The sequence below is a fragment of the Macroventuria anomochaeta genome (assembly GCF_010093625.1).
Source record: "Macroventuria anomochaeta strain CBS 525.71 unplaced genomic scaffold BU25scaffold_29, whole genome shotgun sequence".
NCBI lineage: Eukaryota > Fungi > Ascomycota > Dothideomycetes > Pleosporales > Didymellaceae > Macroventuria > Macroventuria anomochaeta.
In genome coordinates, this window is record NW_022985390.1 from 128,008 (window position 1) to 146,847 (window position 18,840).

The following is an 18,840-nucleotide window of genomic DNA, read 5'->3' on the forward strand; positions in this document are numbered from 1 at the left end:
ATGAGTAAGAATGCACTCAACGTTAAGAAACTGGGAAAAGGGCCGAAACAACGTTGGCGAGACAACAACGGTTTGGAGAATACTGAGATTACTGATCGTACGTCTTGAAGAATTTAGCCTGTAGTATCTCAAATGTGGCAACGTATGCGCTCATCGAGAATGTCTTTGTTCCGATAACCTCAAATATGAATTATCCCATCGAATACAAACTTGGCACGAACGTTGAGAAGGGCCGGACCTCGATGGCTCTGTGATCCGCAGAAACACCTTGAACTTTTCTAGATGCCTCGTTATCATCATGTCTTCCTATCGCGAACTTCAACTTGATGGAGCGGAAAGCAAGCCCAGAGCATGCTGATACTGATTCGAGGACGGGGCAAGAGCCTATCAGAGCAGACTACCTGCGCCAGGGTGATCAGCGATGGCATCGGCAGGACTACCTGCGAGTTTTAGATGGTCTGCTCAGTACTCTCACGGATCCAACTCATACTTCTGCTCGTATAGTTCTGCGTTCGATCGTAGCGAGTCGTCGCCGTCGCTGGTAGTCACCCAGGTCTCGTTGCTCGTATGCTGTACTGGGGTTCGTTGTGGTCGCAAGCATCTACTGATCAACCAGTGTGAATCTTGAATCTCTGCTTGACCTGCTTTCGACACATGGGGCACTTCGACGGCCTAACTGGTATATGCGAGTGCTTGACAGGTACGACGACATCCGCACACCATTCGCACATTACCATATGACCGCAGGGTAACACAGCGATATCAGCCAATTGCTGATAACACACCTGGCAGGCCAGGGTCTTTGTCATCTCTAAATCTGTCTTCGGTGGTGGTCGGTCGGGCTGGTTGTCTAAGGTTGGAAAAGGTCGTTCAGGCGCACGATGAGCGTGCAAAGCATGGCGAGCAGAGGAAACTGCCTCTGAAGCCAAGCGCAGGCGTTGCAGCTCGCTCGTGATCTGCTCGAGAGACAGACGAACCTCTGACAAACCACCCGTGGAGGAGGGTGTTGTCGCAATAGGCTCGGTCGGAGGTGCGCTCGTGGCCGGGAAGTTCGCCCAAGGCGGAGTGATGGTCACATTGCCAACGCTCATCTCAGGGTTGTGGTTACTGCCAACGGGAGCGTAGCTCCAGACGTTGCTTTCTGGCTCCTGGCCTATTTGCGACTCCCGCATTACGCCCCACAGAAGCTGATCTTCAATCTCTCGACGCACCTGAACTGACAGACCTTCCAGAGGAGGAGCTTCCGTGTCGCCAACGGCGCGTAAGTCCTCAGCCTGACGATAGCGGTTCCATGCGCGATTATACATATTCGACAACGGTGACTCGTAATCGTCTTGTTGCACATCTTCAACAGTCCCAAAGACACGAGCAAATCGCTCCTGCGCTCGCTGCCGCCGCGACGCAGCTAGGCTCAGTGGCCCTATGAAATCGTTCACTGGCGGCTGCGGTGACTCAGTGGTATTGGAAACCACTTGCTCCAGGGTCGTTGGTGTCTCGTTATCTGGGCTATCGTCATCTGATTCCGCCTCAAGCAGGCTGTCGAGAGCATCTTCTAGGCTCTGCTGCGGCCCAGCAGGCCTTTCGTCTTCAGACGTCAGCCGTCGCCGCCTCAGTCTGTTCTCTGGTCTCCTTGCATCGTTCTCAATGCCCGCTCGTAGCTGGTCTAATGTTCGCGGTAGGAAACCAGGACTGACTTCATGTAAAGGCTCTCCAATAACTGCAATGCGTTGTTCGGTGCCATCAGGACGCCTCGCAATTCGGTAGCCTTGATGGAACTCGAACCATCGGTCGAGAAACTCCTTCTGGTCTGGTATCTCGGGTATGCATGTTTGAGAAATCTCGAGTGGGGGTTCGGTGGCTGCGAGGCGATTGCTCCAGAACTCTGAGTGTGGTCAGCAAGTGTACTCTAGATGTACATAAGGAGGAAGTGACCACCTTTGCAGAACCAACAGTAGCCTTGCCACCTCGTTCCTCGTTGTACGAAACCAATACCATCAATGTACACCCTGTAGGTCAAACTGTGAGCCCGCTCATCTGCACAAGCACAGCAGTTGGGTGTGGAAGTCAATCGACATGATGTCGCAAGCTTGTGGTCACAATGCGCGTCCAGACGCGGGCAATCAGCGGTAAGCGTGCCCATGATTGTGACGATACTAAAACAGAGGAAGGAGAGTCATTCAGAAGGTCAACATAGTCAAACAAGATTAACGGTAGGCTAATGCTGCTGTGTTAATAATCGGCATTTGCCCACCGAGTGGCGGACACGGATTTAGGGCAATGATGATACGGGAAGGTGGGGCAGTCGCGACCCTGAAGGAAGGCGCGAGCTCGCCGCATCCAAGCTCCTTCGCTCCTACAACAGCCAGTCGCTGTAATCCTCGTAATTTTCGCTAGCGCCTTGCGGTCTCCTCGCCTTCAGGCACAGGCAGCGCATCATCTCGTGATCAGATCCAATTCTAGGCAGGTGCTACAGCCTACGATCGTGACACCAAGCATACAAAGGTCTTGGTTGTCGATTCCACGTCTCTGCACTTATGCCGTCTACAGTCCATCTCTGCCCCTCACTCTTTCGACTACAATTAAAGGGCTCTCAATTTGCGACTTCTTTCATTGAACTAGTTTCCTGATACACAATGACGACTGTCAGCCAGTACAAGCACTACACATTCGAGCCGCCAGTCCAAGTGCATCTACCCCACAGTCTCACCCCAGCAGAGTTCGACAAGCTCTTGACATCACCATCAAACCCCAAGACAGCATTCACCTTTCCCGCTCTAGACAATTGGCTTTCAAAACTGCTCCACAACTTCGATCTCCAACAGGATGAAGCTCATCCCTTCCATAAGCACCCCTATAAGCTACGAACGCTCGAAGTCCAGGCCGTAGACTGGTTCTGGAGAGACCGCTCAGGCCATGAAGACAAGCTCGGCTTCATGAAGATCCAATCGAAGATCGAGACTGATCCCTACGTCCACGATGGAGAAGAGAAGGCGAGAGCAGACTGGATTCCTGGAGCTGTGTTTCTGCGAGGTGGGAGTGTCGCTGTGCTGGTGGGTACTCGTTCCAGAGGTTATCAACTGTGCTAACCATAAATGTGGAGATCATTGTGCAACCAGAGGACGCGCAAGGAGAGGACGAGAAGCACGTTATATTGACAGTCCAACCCCGCATCGCCGCAGGCTCACTAGCATTCACCGAGATACCAGCGGGTATGCTAGACGGCGGCTCGCTCAAGGGCGCAGCAGCGAGCGAAATCGAAGAAGAGGCGAACCTGAAAGTAAAGGGGAGTGATCTTCTCAACATGTCAGAACTCGCCCTCAAAGATGTTTCCGTTGTACCGTGGACATCAAATTACAACAATGTGGCGGCGAAGGGATCTGAGAGTGTCGAGAACTCCATGTACCCAAGCGTTGGTGCTTGCGACGAGTTCATACCGATCTTCCTCTGCCAGAAGCGGCTCACTCGACGTCACATGAACTGGCTTAAAGACAAGGCTACGGGTTTGCGCGACGAGGGTGAGAACATTACACTCAAGCTTGTGCCGTTGAGTAGGGCTTGGAGAGACGCGGGACGTGATGCTAAGGCGCTTGCTGCGATAGCCTTGTATGATAACTTGAATAGGGAGGGATGTATTCCTGACATGCCTCAGAAGGCTGAAGCTGAGCCGGAAGACCTCGAATAGGAAGTACAAGGGTACAACGGCAGTCAGATGACCCGCGGCCCAGGTGACATAGAAAGTAGCCAAGCCCTCAGGCACCAACGTGCCCCACGAATCGATCTCTCAAACCATCATCGCTTCCAGAACATATTTTTCTGGGCAGACCATCTCCTACTATTGCTACTCTACACTGACAGTCTCGATCGCTAGCGAAGAGATCTGTGAAGAGGGTCGCGTCGGTTTACCTCTCGCCAGAGAAGCACCATTCGACATTAAACACCAAGAAACCGAGATCCAAAATGAAAAGATTCTTGTACAAGTTGCGGCAGCAGAGTCGACGCAGTGACGGTAAAGGAGGCACCGCGCCGGCTATGGGGGCCGTGTTCTCAAATTCGACCACCGCGCGAGAGATCGTTCTCGATGCCACAACACAGCTAGAACGGTCACTAGAGGCTTCGAGAACCAACCACCATGATGTCGACGGAAGCTCTGACACGATACCAAATCACACGGCCAAATACCGGGAGTGTTCTGAACAACTGTCGATGCAGCAGCACGATATTGAGAGAAGTGCCGAAACTTGCCCTGAATTATCTCCTGGAGACGCTGCGGCTGCTTCAACGTATGTTCCACCAAACGTACTCGCGCTAGAAGACTCGTCCTTCATCGTGCCAGCAGCTTCGTCTACTGGGACCTCCCAGGGTCAAATGACTGTCCCCCCAATAGCGAATCGCGGGAATGTGAGCGAGGGTGCCAACACTTTACAAGCACAGCTGGCTCTGCCCTGCTATACCTGTTTCTCCCTGGACGCACGCAAGATTCCTATCGACACGAAGCGGGAGAGCGACGACTGGGCCAGGAGGGAGTACAATGTTGCTGTAGGAACGCCAAGTCGAAAGCTTCGCATGAATTCATCACAGCTTCTAACTAGTGTATCATCCGGATGCATTTACTGTAGATTGATTGGTAACGCTATCAACTCAATCCGCTCAGGCTGGGAGAACGAGGAATCCTTTATCGAAGTCTTCCTCTGTCTCAATCTACCAGTAGTTGTGCGATGGGTCAATGGAAGATCTGTCAAACTGGAAGCAGTATGGGACGAATCCCTTGGCGGATCTCTCGATCATGAAGCCAAAGTGAGAGTTCCGGATTCAACAGGCAATTTCGAGGAAGAGGTCGAGTTCGAAATATATCGGCCAGAATTACCGCAACCGAACAACGGTCAGTATTTATACTTCACCTTAATTTGAAGGTTCATTTCTGATGCTTGCCTACAGGTCTAGCAGATTCGATTCTAGGCCCTTTGGTGAGCCACATAGGTGCTGCCAGTGAGATTCCATCACACAGCGGAGATCTTGAATGCCTGAGGTTTGTCTCGTATCAAGCCACAACGTGTCTGCAAAATCACAATTGTGGGAGCAGAATGCCTCGGTTGCCCGATCGCGTCATCTGGGTCAATCCTGATCATAGCGGAGATATTCGCTTAGTAGAGCCCAAGGACGTCAATGCGCAATATATCGCGCTGAGCTATTGTTGGGGTCCTCTGCAGCCTGATACATTCCTTACAAATGCAGCAACCTTTGCGGATAGGCTAGCTGGCATCAAAGCTTCTGACTTGCCGCCTCTCTTCATATGCATCATCAGTTATGCTCAAATACTTAGGATCAACTACATCTGGATCGATCGCCTGTGTATCATCCAAGGCGATAGCAAGGATTGGAATACGCAAGCGCCAAAGATGGGTCAGTACTATGGTAACGCGACCATAAGCATTACAACGGCATCTGCAGACACAGAAATGGACGACATCATCGTGGAAAGAGACGAAAAATGGGGAAGCTATAATCTGCAGATTGGACACGACCAGATCGGTTCGCAGACCTTACGATTCCGGCGACGACCATACCCGCTGGGCACAGAGTCACGAGGGGGAAACTACGGCAGAGTCTCTACAAGAGCATGGATCTGGCAAGAACGCCTGCTCGCTGCGCGGACTGTAACCTTCACTCCATCTGCGCTTAAGTTCGAATGCCGTCAACACTCCGTCTGGGAAGGTTACGGCCAACACGTCACCAGCCCTTCTTGGTCCGCTCGACTTGATGACATAACACCTGATGGTTGGTGGACTCTCATTGATGAATTTACCAGAAGGGATATCACGAAATCTTCGGATAGGTTACCAGCCATTCATTCGGTCATGCAACGGATTGCCAGTGCACGCGGATGGGTTCCGATCTGGGGTATGTGGAAAGACTCTCTTAGCGAAAGTCTAGCCTGGCAAGCCCTTACTGCCATGGATGGTCTTGAAGGGCATAGCTGCCGCATGCATCCCCAGTACTACGCCCCCAGTTGGAGTTGGGCAAGTATTGATGGTCCGATCAACTCTGGACAATGTATGCCTCTGGACGGGCTTCAGAAAAATGACCCTTACCTCATCAAGGTTTCCATCCAGAATGTGGAACCAGTAACTGGCGTCTTGACAGTGTACGCTTTTTGGAACTTTGCTCTGATTCGGTGCCGAATCGAACGCCCTTATACAAAATCAGCAGAACCAATAACCACATATCGCTACCACTGCACGACTGTCCTGGGAAACAACCAGTCTACACCGATGCCAGTATGGGCCGACGTTGCCTTGCGTCCAGTCCAACGAGAACTATCTCTGCTGGAGGATGGAACCATCGAGCGAGTGCCCTACGGGATGAAATTGCCCCAACAGACCTGGGAATGTAAATGCTTATGCATTCTACTTGGTAACATACAAGGGAGAGCAAATGTTCTCCTCCTGGGTGAATCGTCCAGAATACCAGGCGCCTACGAGAGGATTGGAATGGCGCCTGCCTGGCCGCCAAGCATGTTCACAAAATTTCCTCCCAGATCATTTAGGATCGCTTGACGTTCTGATAACTTTGAGTAAATCGGTATGTACGCTTTTCTAGGGGCGAAGCATGGCCTTTGTCTCTCTACGTATCTAAGTCAGCGTATATGACAAACCGGACATCCTAGTTTCTTCAATGTGAATGCGTCTTCGATATGCCTTCCACTAGTATGTTTCCTCCTTTTCACTTTTACGCCGTTCCACTATCCGCGCTCTTACCCATCAGCACATCAGTGCAGGTCTTCCTCACTCCACCGCAGCTCAAGAAAAAGCTCGGTGAAACGTCAGACAAGTTCGAATCACAAAGACAACTAACTCTGATGCCTCTTCGATGCCACTGCGTTAAGAGATGAGGGATGGACTGGGAACATGCGTTCGATATTCTTGTCGGATGGTTAGGATATCAAAGGGGATATAAACGTTCGTAGGACAGTACTTATCAGTAGTCCGTTACGGAAAAGGGTGGTAGCATTGAGAGCCCTCGGGGGAGCCATACGAGATGTCATTCATCTCCAACCATCGTAAAACATGATCTACGGTACAATAACGCCATATCCCATGGTATCTCGATGCCACCTATGCGCCATATCCCAAAGCGCTAAACAAGCAGAACAAAATCACGAAACGCTATCATGACGAGGACGATGCAGAGTCCTCGGCGGCAGGCGAAAGTGCTACTACGCCAGCAGTGCGCAAAGCTTTGATGGCACAATCAACCTCGTCACTCGCCATGCGCTGCCACTTCTCCCTGGTCTCCTGATCTGCCAAAGGAGCCGCGCCAGCATCACCGACCTTGTCGTACAGCAAGCGTGAGACGTCACGATTGATGTCAGTATACTCCTCCTTAGTGACTTCCTTCTTCAGGTACAATGGCTTCAGAACAGCAGTGACCATGCGTTGCAGCTCAGCCTTGGTTGAGTACGAGAGCGTTGGCGGTCGAGAGGGTGACGAGTCCTTTGACCGGGGCGGGCTGCTGAGGCCGGCGGTGCGGTGCGTTAGCCTGCGACGACCGACTCGCTCATCATCGGCCGGTGAGTACGGAGAATATGTCGGCGATCCCTGGTCCTGTTCCACGGGTGACTTGGGACGTGTGAGGTTGAGGGGCGGCGGTGTGGTCATGCCAGCACGAGGTTGTTGGTACACCGGGGATAGGCCGGGAGACGAGTGCTGGGGTGAGCACGCTCGCTCCACAATGATGCGCTTGGGCTGTGGGGCGGCGATCTCTTTGTCGCGTTCGGCAAAGCGGTCGACCTCGACTTCCTGTAATAGAGAAGCGAGAAAGCCGGGAGCAGTTGATGACTCGCCTGCTGGTGGTGATGTAGCTGGTTCTTGGCCGCCTTCATGAGTGACAGTGCTGCGGCGGGCTGCCGCGGTGGACGATTCACCCCTTCCATTGTCGATGTGTAGGCGCGTTCGCGGGCGTTTCAGCTTGCGCTCTGGTTGTTGCTCAACAGGCTCGGCGCCAGCAGGTGATGAGTCCGCAGACTTTCGCTTGCGCCCTCGTCGGCTGCTGGTGGTGCTCTCAGGTGGCGCCGGGACGTCTCCCAACTGCGCAAGTTGGTTTCGTGCCTTTTCAAATTGATTCCAAGCGCTGATCTCCTCTTGTGACTCAGGGTCTCTGGGTGTCTTGGGTGGTTCGCGATGAAGTGATCGGTTCGTTGGTCGTGCGGATCGGTTCGAGCCTCGGCGACGCGAGTGGATGTTGTCGGCGACAGCGCGAAAGCGAGTGCCTGCACCCATCTGGCGAGCAAGCTCGAAGCGTCGCTCCCATTCGTGTGCCTCGCGTCTGAGAACTTCGGATTGATTCTCTGACTGATCCTCATCTTCGAAAGGAAAGTCAATGTCCCATTGCAGTCGATTCCAGACGCTCTGCCACACCCCAACCCATTCGTCTGGAGCTCGGTTGTGTCGAGGTACGCGACTGCGTCCATTGATCCAGGCTGCAGGACCTCGAGGGTTGGTACGTCGGCGGGTTGCTGCTTCAAGGAGAGCTGGGTTCTCGATGCAGCCTTGACAATACCAGGCGCCGCGTGTCGGCATCTCGTCCAGGCCAGCACAGAAAACGTGGCAAAGTTGCTCACAGCTGTGGCAGAACATAAGCTGTGATGCGTCGCCAAACTCATCACAGACCATGCATGCGTCATAGCTTCCGTCATCCTCAAGTGCGTAGTCCTCATCGACGATCATGGAAGGGTCGATGTCGGCGACTTGTTGCCTATCTTTGACAGCATATTCGGATAGCTTGGGACCTGTTGCGTAGTTAGTAGGTTGTCCTGAGGTGATCAACTGCTAAGCATGACACTGCTGCTGCAGCATTCGATCGCGTAAGGGCTGGGTCGAGTTCGACTGACCATTTAGCCAGTAGCTAGGCAACCACCAAACTTTGCAGCTCGCCATCTCGTAACATCACGGATTGACATACCTCCTACGCGCGCACTGAGCTCGACCATATTGAAGCTGGCTCGGCATATCGGACAGCTGTTGGCTCTCTCCACCCAGGGTTTGAGGCATTCGTTGTGTAAGTTGTGACCACATGGTAACAGGTGTGCAACCATCTCATCATCTTTTGGTTGTTCTAAAGCTGTCGTAGTGAACGTGTCAGGGTTACCAGGATTGGCATCAGCCCCATCCGCAAGCGATTCGGTCGCTGATGGCACCTCGGTGGCGGGACGACCTTCGTCTGGGTGGACGAGATCGCCGAGGCAGACTATACAAGTCTCGGCCATTGTTTTGAAAGTTCGAAGAGGTGGAAGAAAGGAAAGGCTGTTCGACGCGATTCATAAGTTGAAGATGGGGAAGGTCGAGAGTCGGAGGGGCGAGCTTAAGTAGTACCGCTAGCGTCCTCTTGGCCAATGCACCTGCATGGATCCTCTCATTGACCTGCCCACCCTGCATCAGCCACACACCACAGGCAGTAGCGCAACCCTGCGAAACTCGTGATGTGTGCCTTCGCGACGGTTAGTCAAGTTGGTGCGCGTCCCTTTGCAGGCAGGAAAATCTCTTAGCCCAAAGAGAGCACCGTTGGTGATGCAGCCTTTCAAGGCACATCAGCCGCCGGACTTGAGGCTTACCTTACCACGTGTCACAGCGTTCTAAACGGGTGAGCCATATGACTTGTCAGAATCACCGGGTGGATGCTTGGAATGCAAACATGATTCAAGTTCGTTGCTTTCGTGATTCAATGGCTCCCTGACAACGCTGGAACCATGCTGGTCTATCGGTTGTCTTGGATATTGCGCTCGGCTGATTCCTCGTACGATTGCACTCTGATTTTCTGAGAAGTACAGACTAAGGTGTTCGCGTTTGCAGGCGGTCCTCGTGCTTAGGCAGCAAGTTGTCCAGGTCGCCATCCTCTGACAGTGTGAGGCGTATCGTAAGACATCCTAGTCTCGCAGATAGTTGCTTGCTAAGTAGTCTTCAAGAGTCCGAAGCCAACACTCGCTCCGTGGAACTACGCGCGCTCAGTCTGTAGGTCTCGTTGCTCGAATTATCGGAACTTCACGCGTGCTCAAACTAGGCAGTGTGGGTAGAAGCTCGAGGCGGTTCGACACGATTCGAACAAGGCCGATGGTGAGAACCATTGGTAGTCTCGACACGCGTTCGTCGCGCAACTCGTGGGTCTGGAGCCCTTCAGGTATGTGTGCGGAAACGTAAGGTTCTTGTATTTCTACATCTAAGTGCTTCGCGGCTGTGTAAGCGCCGGATGGCAGCCGTTCGGTACAAACGATTCGATACTGCTTGGGAACAAGCAGATGCGCCGCTAGTGATAGACGATGCGCGTCGGAACCGTCGTTTTCTGTAATCTGCAAGTCTTCGAGCTGTCAGCGACGCTGCAGATAACATGGTGGGCAATTTGACCCCTCCAAGCGTCGACAGGACTTCTGACGCTCTCTGGTTTCCACAATATAGCAGAGGGTATGTCGCGTGACCTCCTGGTAAGAGCGCGGTGGCGCAGATCAGGAATGCTGTGCTGGTCACATATTCATGTTTGTGGTGTGTGAGACAGCGTCTCGTTGTTGTGCGCTCTTTCTCGCGCTTCTTGTTTTGCGCTAACCGTACTGGTCGTAGCTTAGAATGATCATCTTACTGTGCCCGCGGGCACCAGCACATCTTACACTCTGCTTGTACTGAAATTGAGAGCAGTTCAAGCTTAACTGCAACTACCATATGTCAGTATGCGACAATGAGTACATCATGTGGCGTGACAGGAACCTGCAGAGCACGTATCAATGTGCTTAGCTCCTACCTCGGTCCATGACTTCATTGGCCTTCCACATCTAGAGCTTCGTCCGGCATTTCGAAGATTTCGAGTAAGGAAGCATTTTCGTCTGTCCGATGTCCCACCTCTTCGTCAAACCACACCTTGCCGCGCAGTACTCATTTGCATCGAAGACAATCGAAGAAGACATGGCTCAGATACAGAACAATCGCCAATATGAGCTCATCCTGCTCGGCGCTACCGGCTACACTGGAAAATTGGTCGCAGAATGGATCAGTACACACCTGCCAGAAGACCTGAAGTGGGCAATTGCTGGACGTAATGCGAGGAAGCTTCAGGGTGTGGTTAATGAGCTGAAGAAGCTCAATGCAAACCGCAAGCTGCCAGACGTCGAGACCTGCGAATTGGAGCCAGACCAGCTCAACACCCTCGTCAAGAAGACCAAGCTTCTCATCACCACTGTCGGTCCCTTCATGCACTATGGCGAGCCCGTTCTCGCTGCTTGCGCCGCCAATGGCACTCACTACCTGGATTCCACTGGTGAGGTGCCCTGGATTTACGACATGATCTCGAAGTATGATGCACTTGCAAAATCCAACAAGAGCATCATCATCCCAGAGGCAGGTCTCGACTCCGTACCCGCAGACATCATGGCCTACGTCCTCGCTCGTGCAGTGCGAAAGAAGTTCCAAGCAGATTGCGAACGTGTCATCATGACCCTCTACGACTTCAAGAGCGGCATTTCTGGTGGGACCAGTCTGACCATGCTGGAGCTTTTTAGCAACTACTCCCTCGGACACTTGGGAAAGAGCATGCATCCCTACTCTCTCAGCCCGACCAAATTCGACAAACAACTAGACAAGCCCACTGGTAGTCCCAATGGCGGTCTGCTTGGTCTGCCCAATATTGCTGAGCTTGGTGGTCTGCAGACTACAGGCCTCATGGCAGGCGTCGACGCCTGCATCGTGCATCGCTCTGCCGGCCTGTACGGCTATGGCCCGCGCTTCCGCTTCAATGAATACATGCGAGCCAAATCTCTTATCCAAGGCCTTATTGTCAAGTTCGCTTTGGGCATCGTCGGACTGTTTCTCGTGCTGCCACCTACACGTTGGATCCTCGCACCTCTGTTCAAGAGGTTCTTGATCCCTGCGTCTGGCGAGGGTCCTACGAGGGAGAGCATGAAGAACGACTTTATGTCTTACCGTGGTGTAGGTGTCGCCGAGGGCAGCGGGCAGAAGGTTACAGCGAAGTTGGACGTCGGCCATGGCGGATACGGGGCTACAGCAATTACGCTGGCTGCTGCTGCGAACGTCATCCTGAGAGGCAGGCTTGAGGAGACAGAGGCTGGGAGGTTGGGAGGCGGGATTCTCACGCCTGCGACGCTTGGTGAGCAGTATGTGGATACTCTCAATGACTTTGGGATGAAGATTCAGGTCGACGCATGAAGGACAGAAGTAGGAAGAGCCGAGTATTCGCCATTGCAACATGTACCTTCCTACCTACAGCTATGTCGAGCCTAAACATCCTTCAACAAACCAGCATCAGGAATGTCCTTCAAACACTCCACCTTCGCATCCTTGCCCCAGCTCTCCTTCCCCTCACTGACCAACCCACCCCTTGCAAACAACTCATCAATGAATGCCGGCACAAAGGTCCCCGGACCCTTTACATCCTCCCTCCTCGCTGCATACTCCGCCGCAATTTCGTAATGCAAAATCCCCGCAACAGCCGCATGCAACTTATCCTGCGGCCACACCGCCAAATACGCACTCAGCGTAGTCCCCAGCGTACACCCACTCCCCGTAATCTTCCCCAAATACGCATGTCCGTTACTGATAGCATACGTCCTCACGCCATCACTGACAACATCCGTCGCGCCCGTCATAAGCACAATATTGCGCTCCCTCAGCGCAATCCTTCTAACAAGATACGCTCTCTGTCCAAGACTAAACAGCGAATCCCCACTATCCACACCCCGCTGCTGACTCGAGTCGTCCAGCGTAAACCCACTCGCCCTCGCCACCGCCATGATCTCCCTCTCATTCCCCTTAATCAGATCAAAATACCCCGCCCCAAGTAACTGCCCCAACGCATCCCTCCGTACACTCGTCGCGCCCGCGCCCACAGGGTCAAGCACAATCGGTCCGCCCGCGGCGTTGTACACAGTGATCGCTTTCTTGTAGTTCAACAGCCCTTCGGGGGTTACGGTGCCCATATTGACAACCAGAGCGCCGCCCAAGCGTGAGAGGTCGGATGCTTCTTCGCCATAGTTGGCCATGATGGGGGACGCGCCGATGGCGAGGGCGACGTTTGCGGCGAAGTTTTGGACAACGAGGTTTGTCATGTTATGGCTGAGGGGCGATTTGGTGTGCACGGAGGCGGTGGCCTTGTCGGCGGTGGAAACAAGGATTTTTATCTCATCTTCATTCTTTTCAAGCCAGAAGGTGGGGTCGGTAGATTTGGAGAAGGGAGGAGAGGATTTGATGAGGTGCTGCAGGTGGGACGATACGCTTTTGGGGTCTTTGGCGCCGACGATGGCGGAGACTATGGCGACGCCGTCGATGGTTTTGGGCTTCGATGAGGGAGAACGAGGAGCGTATAGTTGGTGAATGACGCGCTGGACATTGGATGCGTTGACGCCGCCGATGCATACGGTCTTGACATTCTTGCTCTTTTCGCCCGCTTCGTCCAGGTAGCTCAAGATGTTCCTGAGGCCGTTTACGCCGATGATGTCCTTGGTGTTCTTCTTGGTCTGGGTAGCATAGAGGGTCCCGATTCCCAAGTAGTCTGCGCCTCGCTCAACGGCTATTCTGGCTTCTTCGATTGAGGAGACTGTGGCGCCGATGATCTTGTCATCTCCTAGGATACGGCGTGCCTCGACGATGTTCATATCATCTTGGCCAAGGTGAACTCCTTCGCAGCCTACGGCGAGTGCAACGTCGACCCTGTCGTTGATGAGGAGTGGGATATTGTATTGCTTGCATTTCTCGTGTAGCTTCTTCGCTGTTGAGATGAGAACACCTGTGTCGCTGGTCTTGTCTCTGTACTGGACGATGGTAACACCTGAAAAAATCGTCAACGGATGATCTCCAGCAGTGTTGGTCACAAAGTATACATGGAAAGAAGAAAGTACAACCGACCTCCTTGCAAGGCTTGCTCAACAACCTCGACAAGATCCCTCGAGCCTAGGATGGCTTCTGTCGAGTCAGTCACAAGGTACAACGAGTAATCAACTTGGCTGATCATCTTTGCAATTGGTTGTATGCTCAATCACACAATCACAGATGCTTGTTTTGTTCTGGTAGGTGAGGGTGTGAAGTGACGTTGACTTTGCAGCGGGACAGCCTACCCCACACCGGCGGCGATGCAAATCAATATTTCGAATTCTTGGTTCAAAGCGACATCTTCAGATTAAGAGTGTTTGTAAGCAACGAGAGATTTTGATCAGAGTATATTAATTTTTTGCGTGCAAATTGCAAAAGCTGGTAGTTGCCATAAGCTTCCCAAGGGTCAGGAGGACGTGGTTGGCGAGGCTCACGTCTACAGCGGTAATCTGTAACATTCGGCAACATCGGCAACGGGCTGTGGTCCTCCTGAAACAGTCATGATTGTTCTAGGCAGGCGTTTGGATTTGGTTGAGAAATTTCTTTGTGATCGGCGGGCACGCAAACCGGACTGTTTGTCTCACACTGAATGGTGTGCGGGGGAATTATGTCTTTACAACCAGGAAAAAAAATAAGGCTACGTAGCGATTGGGAAACGATTGCAACTTGACGAGCGGCTGTTTGTGATACACGTGTTGTGCATCGCTGGTTGCTTGGGCGTTCCACGGTTGGCGCTGCAATTGGCCGCGGTTTGGGCGTGCGCTCGAGCCACGGATGCTTCTCCACCATCGCCTTTAAAAACTTGCCCTCGACTCCTCCAAGCCCGCACACACTCACACCTTTCGCCCAGCGCAAACCCATCAGGCAAATCCGCCCTACCCAGTGTCCTTCACTGGCAACAGCACACAAGCACTCGCAAATCCATCCTTTAAGTCGCACGCCCGCGACTCCTCACAACCGCCACATTCGCCTGTAGGCACCGCAGAAGCAACCCCTCCCCACCACAGAGTCGATAACGATATCTGCGGTATATGTATTCGCGCCAACTCCACGCCTTCCGAGTCGAACCGCCCCCCAAACTGCAAAATTTTCGCTGTATGCGGATACCGCGCAGTCTTCACCACTCTACCAACGGTTAATACTGTGCCTGCCTGACCCCGAGTCACAAACACACAACCTACACACAAGAGACTGCTATTGCATGTCTTTTACAGCCTTCATACGCACTCCAGATCTGACCCCACCCCACTCGTCCTATCTCCAGTAACAATACCAAACACGTCAACCTCACCACCGCAACCATGGCTACCGTCAACATTCGCCGCGATGTCACCGACCCCTTCTACCGCTACAAGATGGAGCGCCTCCAGTCTAAGATCGAAGGCAAGGGTAACGGCATCAAGACCGTCATCGTGAACCTGGCCAGCGTTGCCAACTCCTTGGCCCGTCCTCCAGCTCACGTCATCAAGTACTTCGGTTTCGAGCTTGGTGCTCAGACCAACACCAGCCCCAACGATGACCGTTGGATCATCAACGGTGCTCACGACGCCAGCAAGCTTCAGGACTACCTCGATGGCTTCATCTCCAAGTTTGTTCTCTGCAAAAAGTGCAAGAACCCCGAGACTGAGGTCAACATCAAGGATGGCAACATCACGCTCGACTGCAAGGCTTGCGGTAAGATCTCGGAGGTCGACCCTCGCCTCAAGCTCTCTACCTTCATCGTGAAGAACGAGCCCAAGAAGGGCAAGAAGGACAAGTCTACCAAGAAGGCTGAGCGTCGCGCTCGCAAGGAGGCCGAGGCCAGGGGCGAGGAGGTTTCGCAGAACGGTGGTAGTCCTGGAGATAGTGCTGAGGACGACGACAACAACGGTGAATTGGAGATCGAGGCTGGCAGCGATGACGAGCTCACCAAACAAATCCAAGAGGGTGCTGAAGACATTGAGGAGGAGAACAAGGAGGTTGAGTGGCACATCGACACTTCTGAGGCTGCTATCAAGGCTCGTGCTCAGGACCTTCCCGACGATCTCAAGCGCGCACTCGTCATCGAGGGCGGGGAAGACGCCGAGGCTTCCGAGTACGACGTCTTTGGCAAGTGGATCATCGACACTGCTAAGGAGAAGGGCGGTGTCGACAAGCTCGACAGCGTTGAGGTCTATCTCAAGGCGAAGGAGCTTGGCATCGAGACCAAGCACCGCACTTTGACCGTCATTCCCCAGACCCTCTTCAGCGAGAAGATCGTCAAGCAGATCGAGGCTCGTGCTCCTATGCTGCAGAAGCTGATCACTTCGGAGAAGCACGAGAAGGCTTTCCTTGGCGGTATCGAGCGGTTTGTTGGAAACGACAAGCCCGAGCTCATTCCCCAGGTCTCCGCCATCCTGATCCAGATCTACAACAACGATCTTATCAGCGAGGAGGTGCTCAAGCCCTGGTGCCAGAAGGCTAGCAAGAAGTACGTTGACCTCAAGGTTAGCAAGACTGTGCGCAAGTCTGCTGAGCAGTTCTACGAGTGGCTCAACCAGGAGGACAGCGATGAGGAGGACTCGGAGTAGGAGGCTGAGCCTTCAGTTCAAGGTCGCTGCTCTAGTGCCTTGACAGTTTGATGGTCAGCTCCTTGGTGTTCGTGGCTCGAAAGAGTCGTGTGCTCAAATAGCAGTCGATGTTGAGCTTTTCTTCTCGTTATTGTTTGAACGGCGTGTGGACAACTCTATTCCTGTTTGGTTTCGCGGTGTCCAGATGATGGGTTAGCTAGTGGCATTACTCTCCCTCCTGTAGTCTGTCTATACAAAATTGTTGCTGAAGCATTCCGCAGCTCCACCTGCTGCCGCGATCTGTGCCTGTGCTTGCTTGTGCGCCCCGCCTGTCGTTCGCTCCCTAGTCCCGGGCTCTTGGGCCCTCCGGTGCACATAGCTGCATATACAGAAACAGTTTCTGCACATCGAGAACGTGGCGATGGAAGGTCGTCCAAGAAGCTCCTCCGTGTTCACGGATTTGTGAATGTGTTTTCTCTACGTCCACACATGTTCATGCCTTGGCTTCTTATTGACTGCCCCTCTTCGCTTATCATCACCTCCAGCACGCTCGACCCACCAAATCACATAATTCACATGCAGCCCTCTCACACCAGGCGCAGACGCCAAAAAGCAACTCGGGACTCGCCTAGCCTAGCCAGCATCTAGAGCACGGCTCCACCGCGCGCACGTTGCCGGCTGTGGGCAAGCTTCGGAGACTAACCGCGCCTATGTGGAGATTGACAGAAGCCAGCGATTTTTGCTCGTGGTGCCCAGCTGCAGATGGCGCATAAAAATGTGGCGGACCCCGCGATGTGCACGGCTTTATTGCTCTTTACTTCCTCTTCACCTGCCGACTGAGTGTGTAGGACCGTGAGCGACTTCTGGAGTTTTGCGCTCACGTTGCGATTGAAAAGCTCCACTCCCCGCATTCGACATTGCGACTTGCGCGCTTTGCAGATAGGATTACGAATAGACTGTCGATATGGCCCAGCTGCAACCTCACACCGCTGAGGGCTTCTTTGGTAAAGGCGAGGATATCCACACCGGACCAGTAGTAACGCAAACCGTTCACCCTAAAGGCTCTGAGGCTACCACGATCTCTGAAAATGAGCGTGCCGGCACAGCTCTCCACCCCGTGGGGACTGGCAACGAAGTCCTCGAGAACGATGCGCAGAGCAAGGGTCGCTGGTTCCAGTACCTCAAGACCAAGCAGTTCTGGCTGACTATGCTCCTCGGACAAGGTACACCTTTCTTCACGTCCCTCTCTACACGACCAGAGCTGCATTTCTAACATTTCTACAGTCCTTGCCATCTGCATAACCAGCACTAACACACTCTCCTCCCTCCTCGCAAACGAAGGCACATCGATCCCCGCCTTCCAATCCTTCTTCAACTACGTCCTCCTGAACCTAGTCTATACGACCTACACCATCTACAAATACGGCTTCAAGCGATGGATCCGCCTCGTCATCTTCGACGGCTGGCGCTTTTTCATCCTGGCCTTCTTAGACGTCGAGGGTAATTACTTCGTCGTCCTGGCCTACCGCTACACCACCATCCTCTCCGCTCAGCTCATCAACTTCTGGGCTATCGTCATCGTGGTCGTTATCTCGTTCTTTTTCCTGAAGGTCAGATACCACTACACCCAACTCGCAGGTATTTTGTTCTGCATCGGCGGTCTGGGTGTTATATTCGGTTCGGACCAGATTACGGGGAGTAACTCGTTTGGCGCGAGTGACGAGGTCAAGGGCGATTTGTTCGCTTTACTTGGGGCGACGTTCTACGGTCTGAGTAATGTGTTTGAGGAGTGGCTCGTTAGCTCGAGGCCGCTGTATGAGGTTGTCGGCCAGCTGGCGTTTTGGGGCATGTTTATCAATGGTACGCAGGCCGGTATCTTTGATCGCACATCCTTCCGGAATGCTACGTGGAACAGCAAGGTTGGCGGTTACCTTACGGGGTACACTTTAATCTTGTCGCTATTTTACTCGTTGGCGCCGGTGCTGTTCCGTTTGTCGAGCGCAGCGTTCTTCAATATCTCGCTCCTGACAGGAAGCTTCTGGGGTGTGGCGATTGGTGTTAAGGTTCTGGGGCTCAGCATTCATTGGATGTATCCCATTGCGTTTGTCCTGATCATTCTGGGGCAGGTGCTGTACTTCATCAGGCAGACTACGTTGTCTGAGGCGTTGAAACCGTGGCTGGGCGCAGATCAGTCGAAGGGCGTTGCTGGGGTGGGTACAGCGAAGAGGAGGGTTGAGAACCCTGAGGCGATTGTGTAAGATGCGAGGTTGGAGGATGCAAAGCGGGCATTGGTGAGTTAGCATAGCGGATGGAAGTGTAATGATTTATGAGTGACAAGCATGGCCATTGTCGTTTCAGACGCCCTTTCTGAAGCAACTTTTGAGAGTTTCCGTTGTTTTCGACATTTCTCGTGATGGCGCGTTTAAGTTCGATTGGCCAAGGCTCTGATCCTG

The 18,840-nt window shown here is 53.1% G+C and overlaps 8 protein-coding genes across 8 annotated transcripts; 5 read left to right on the plus strand and 3 right to left on the minus strand.

The window, feature by feature from the left end:
- Positions 1 to 149: 149 nt before the first annotated feature.
- BU25DRAFT_450450 (uncharacterized protein) lies at positions 150 to 2,209 on the minus strand. The gene is made up of 2 exons (XM_033709697.1): positions 1,936 to 2,209; positions 150 to 1,882 (listed from the first exon to the last, which is right to left on the minus strand). Exons 1-2 carry the CDS (start codon positions 2,138 to 2,140, stop codon positions 609 to 611), a joined length of 1,479 nt encoding a protein of 492 aa, XP_033558888.1. The 5' UTR covers positions 2,141 to 2,209; the 3' UTR covers positions 150 to 608.
- Positions 2,210 to 2,918: 709 nt separating this feature from the next.
- On the plus strand, positions 2,919 to 3,792 carry BU25DRAFT_413242 (uncharacterized protein). The gene is made up of 2 exons (XM_033706991.1): positions 2,919 to 3,050; positions 3,101 to 3,792. The coding sequence occupies exons 1-2, from the start codon at positions 2,934 to 2,936 to the stop codon at positions 3,680 to 3,682; spliced, it is 699 nt and encodes a 232-aa protein (XP_033558889.1). The 5' UTR covers positions 2,919 to 2,933; the 3' UTR covers positions 3,683 to 3,792.
- A 573-nt stretch (positions 3,793 to 4,365) lies between these two features.
- BU25DRAFT_347535 (HET-domain-containing protein) lies at positions 4,366 to 6,554 on the plus strand (the record flags this gene model as incomplete). Its single annotated transcript, XM_033703158.1, has 2 exons — positions 4,366 to 4,879; positions 4,945 to 6,554. The coding sequence occupies 2 exons, from the start codon at positions 4,366 to 4,368 to the stop codon at positions 6,552 to 6,554; spliced, it is 2,124 nt and encodes a 707-aa protein (XP_033558890.1).
- A 306-nt stretch (positions 6,555 to 6,860) lies between these two features.
- Positions 6,861 to 9,445, minus strand: BU25DRAFT_132516 (uncharacterized protein). The gene is made up of 2 exons (XM_033700519.1): positions 8,959 to 9,445; positions 6,861 to 8,785 (listed from the first exon to the last, which is right to left on the minus strand). The coding sequence occupies exons 1-2, from the start codon at positions 9,260 to 9,262 to the stop codon at positions 7,167 to 7,169; spliced, it is 1,923 nt and encodes a 640-aa protein (XP_033558891.1). The 5' UTR covers positions 9,263 to 9,445; the 3' UTR covers positions 6,861 to 7,166.
- A 1,224-nt stretch (positions 9,446 to 10,669) lies between these two features.
- On the plus strand, positions 10,670 to 12,233 carry BU25DRAFT_413245 (uncharacterized protein). The gene has a single exon (XM_033706992.1). It carries the CDS (start codon positions 10,872 to 10,874, stop codon positions 12,198 to 12,200), a length of 1,329 nt encoding a protein of 442 aa, XP_033558892.1. The 5' UTR covers positions 10,670 to 10,871; the 3' UTR covers positions 12,201 to 12,233.
- BU25DRAFT_413246 (TMP-TENI-domain-containing protein) lies at positions 12,234 to 14,220 on the minus strand. The gene is made up of 2 exons (XM_033706993.1): positions 13,896 to 14,220; positions 12,234 to 13,818 (listed from the first exon to the last, which is right to left on the minus strand). Exons 1-2 carry the CDS (start codon positions 13,999 to 14,001, stop codon positions 12,272 to 12,274), a joined length of 1,653 nt encoding a protein of 550 aa, XP_033558893.1. The 5' UTR covers positions 14,002 to 14,220; the 3' UTR covers positions 12,234 to 12,271.
- A 720-nt stretch (positions 14,221 to 14,940) lies between these two features.
- Positions 14,941 to 16,486, plus strand: BU25DRAFT_132584 (uncharacterized protein). Its single transcript, XM_033700520.1, has one exon. It carries the CDS (start codon positions 15,161 to 15,163, stop codon positions 16,406 to 16,408), a length of 1,248 nt encoding a protein of 415 aa, XP_033558894.1. The 5' UTR covers positions 14,941 to 15,160; the 3' UTR covers positions 16,409 to 16,486.
- Positions 16,487 to 17,213: 727 nt separating this feature from the next.
- Positions 17,214 to 18,784, plus strand: BU25DRAFT_413248 (DUF914-domain-containing protein). Its single transcript, XM_033706994.1, has 2 exons — positions 17,214 to 17,610; positions 17,672 to 18,784. Exons 1-2 carry the CDS (start codon positions 17,352 to 17,354, stop codon positions 18,643 to 18,645), a joined length of 1,233 nt encoding a protein of 410 aa, XP_033558895.1. The 5' UTR covers positions 17,214 to 17,351; the 3' UTR covers positions 18,646 to 18,784.
- The last annotated feature ends 56 nt before the right edge of the window (positions 18,785 to 18,840 follow it).

What these genes read in the sequence shown, in the direction of transcription:
- BU25DRAFT_413248 (XM_033706994.1), top strand. Translation starts at nt 17,352, where the DNA reads ATGGCCCAGCTGCAACCTCACACCGCTGAGGGCTTCTTTGGTAAAGGC. An exon ending in GACTATGCTCCTCGGACAAG is followed by an intron (nt 17,611 to 17,671) that starts GTACACCTTTCT and finishes ACATTTCTACAG; the next exon opens with TCCTTGCCATCTGCATAACC.
- BU25DRAFT_413245 (XM_033706992.1), top strand. Translation starts at nt 10,872, where the DNA reads ATGTCCCACCTCTTCGTCAAACCACACCTTGCCGCGCAGTACTCATTT.
- BU25DRAFT_413242 (XM_033706991.1), top strand. Translation starts at nt 2,934, where the DNA reads ATGAAGATCCAATCGAAGATCGAGACTGATCCCTACGTCCACGATGGA. An exon ending in GTGGGAGTGTCGCTGTGCTG is followed by an intron (nt 3,051 to 3,100) that starts GTGGGTACTCGT and finishes ATAAATGTGGAG; the next exon opens with ATCATTGTGCAACCAGAGGA.
- BU25DRAFT_413246 (XM_033706993.1), bottom strand. Translation starts at nt 14,001, where the DNA reads ATGATCAGCCAAGTTGATTACTCGTTGTACCTTGTGACTGACTCGACA. An exon ending in TGAGCAAGCCTTGCAAGGAG is followed by an intron (nt 13,819 to 13,895) that starts GTCGGTTGTACT and finishes CGATTTTTTCAG; the next exon opens with GTGTTACCATCGTCCAGTAC.
- BU25DRAFT_132584 (XM_033700520.1), top strand. Translation starts at nt 15,161, where the DNA reads ATGGCTACCGTCAACATTCGCCGCGATGTCACCGACCCCTTCTACCGC.
- BU25DRAFT_450450 (XM_033709697.1), bottom strand. Translation starts at nt 2,140, where the DNA reads ATGGGCACGCTTACCGCTGATTGCCCGCGTCTGGACGCGCATTGTGAC. An exon ending in CTACTGTTGGTTCTGCAAAG is followed by an intron (nt 1,883 to 1,935) that starts GTGGTCACTTCC and finishes GACCACACTCAG; the next exon opens with AGTTCTGGAGCAATCGCCTC.
- BU25DRAFT_132516 (XM_033700519.1), bottom strand. Translation starts at nt 9,262, where the DNA reads ATGGCCGAGACTTGTATAGTCTGCCTCGGCGATCTCGTCCACCCAGAC. An exon ending in GCTCAGTGCGCGCGTAGGAG is followed by an intron (nt 8,786 to 8,958) that starts GTATGTCAATCC and finishes ACTACGCAACAG; the next exon opens with GTCCCAAGCTATCCGAATAT.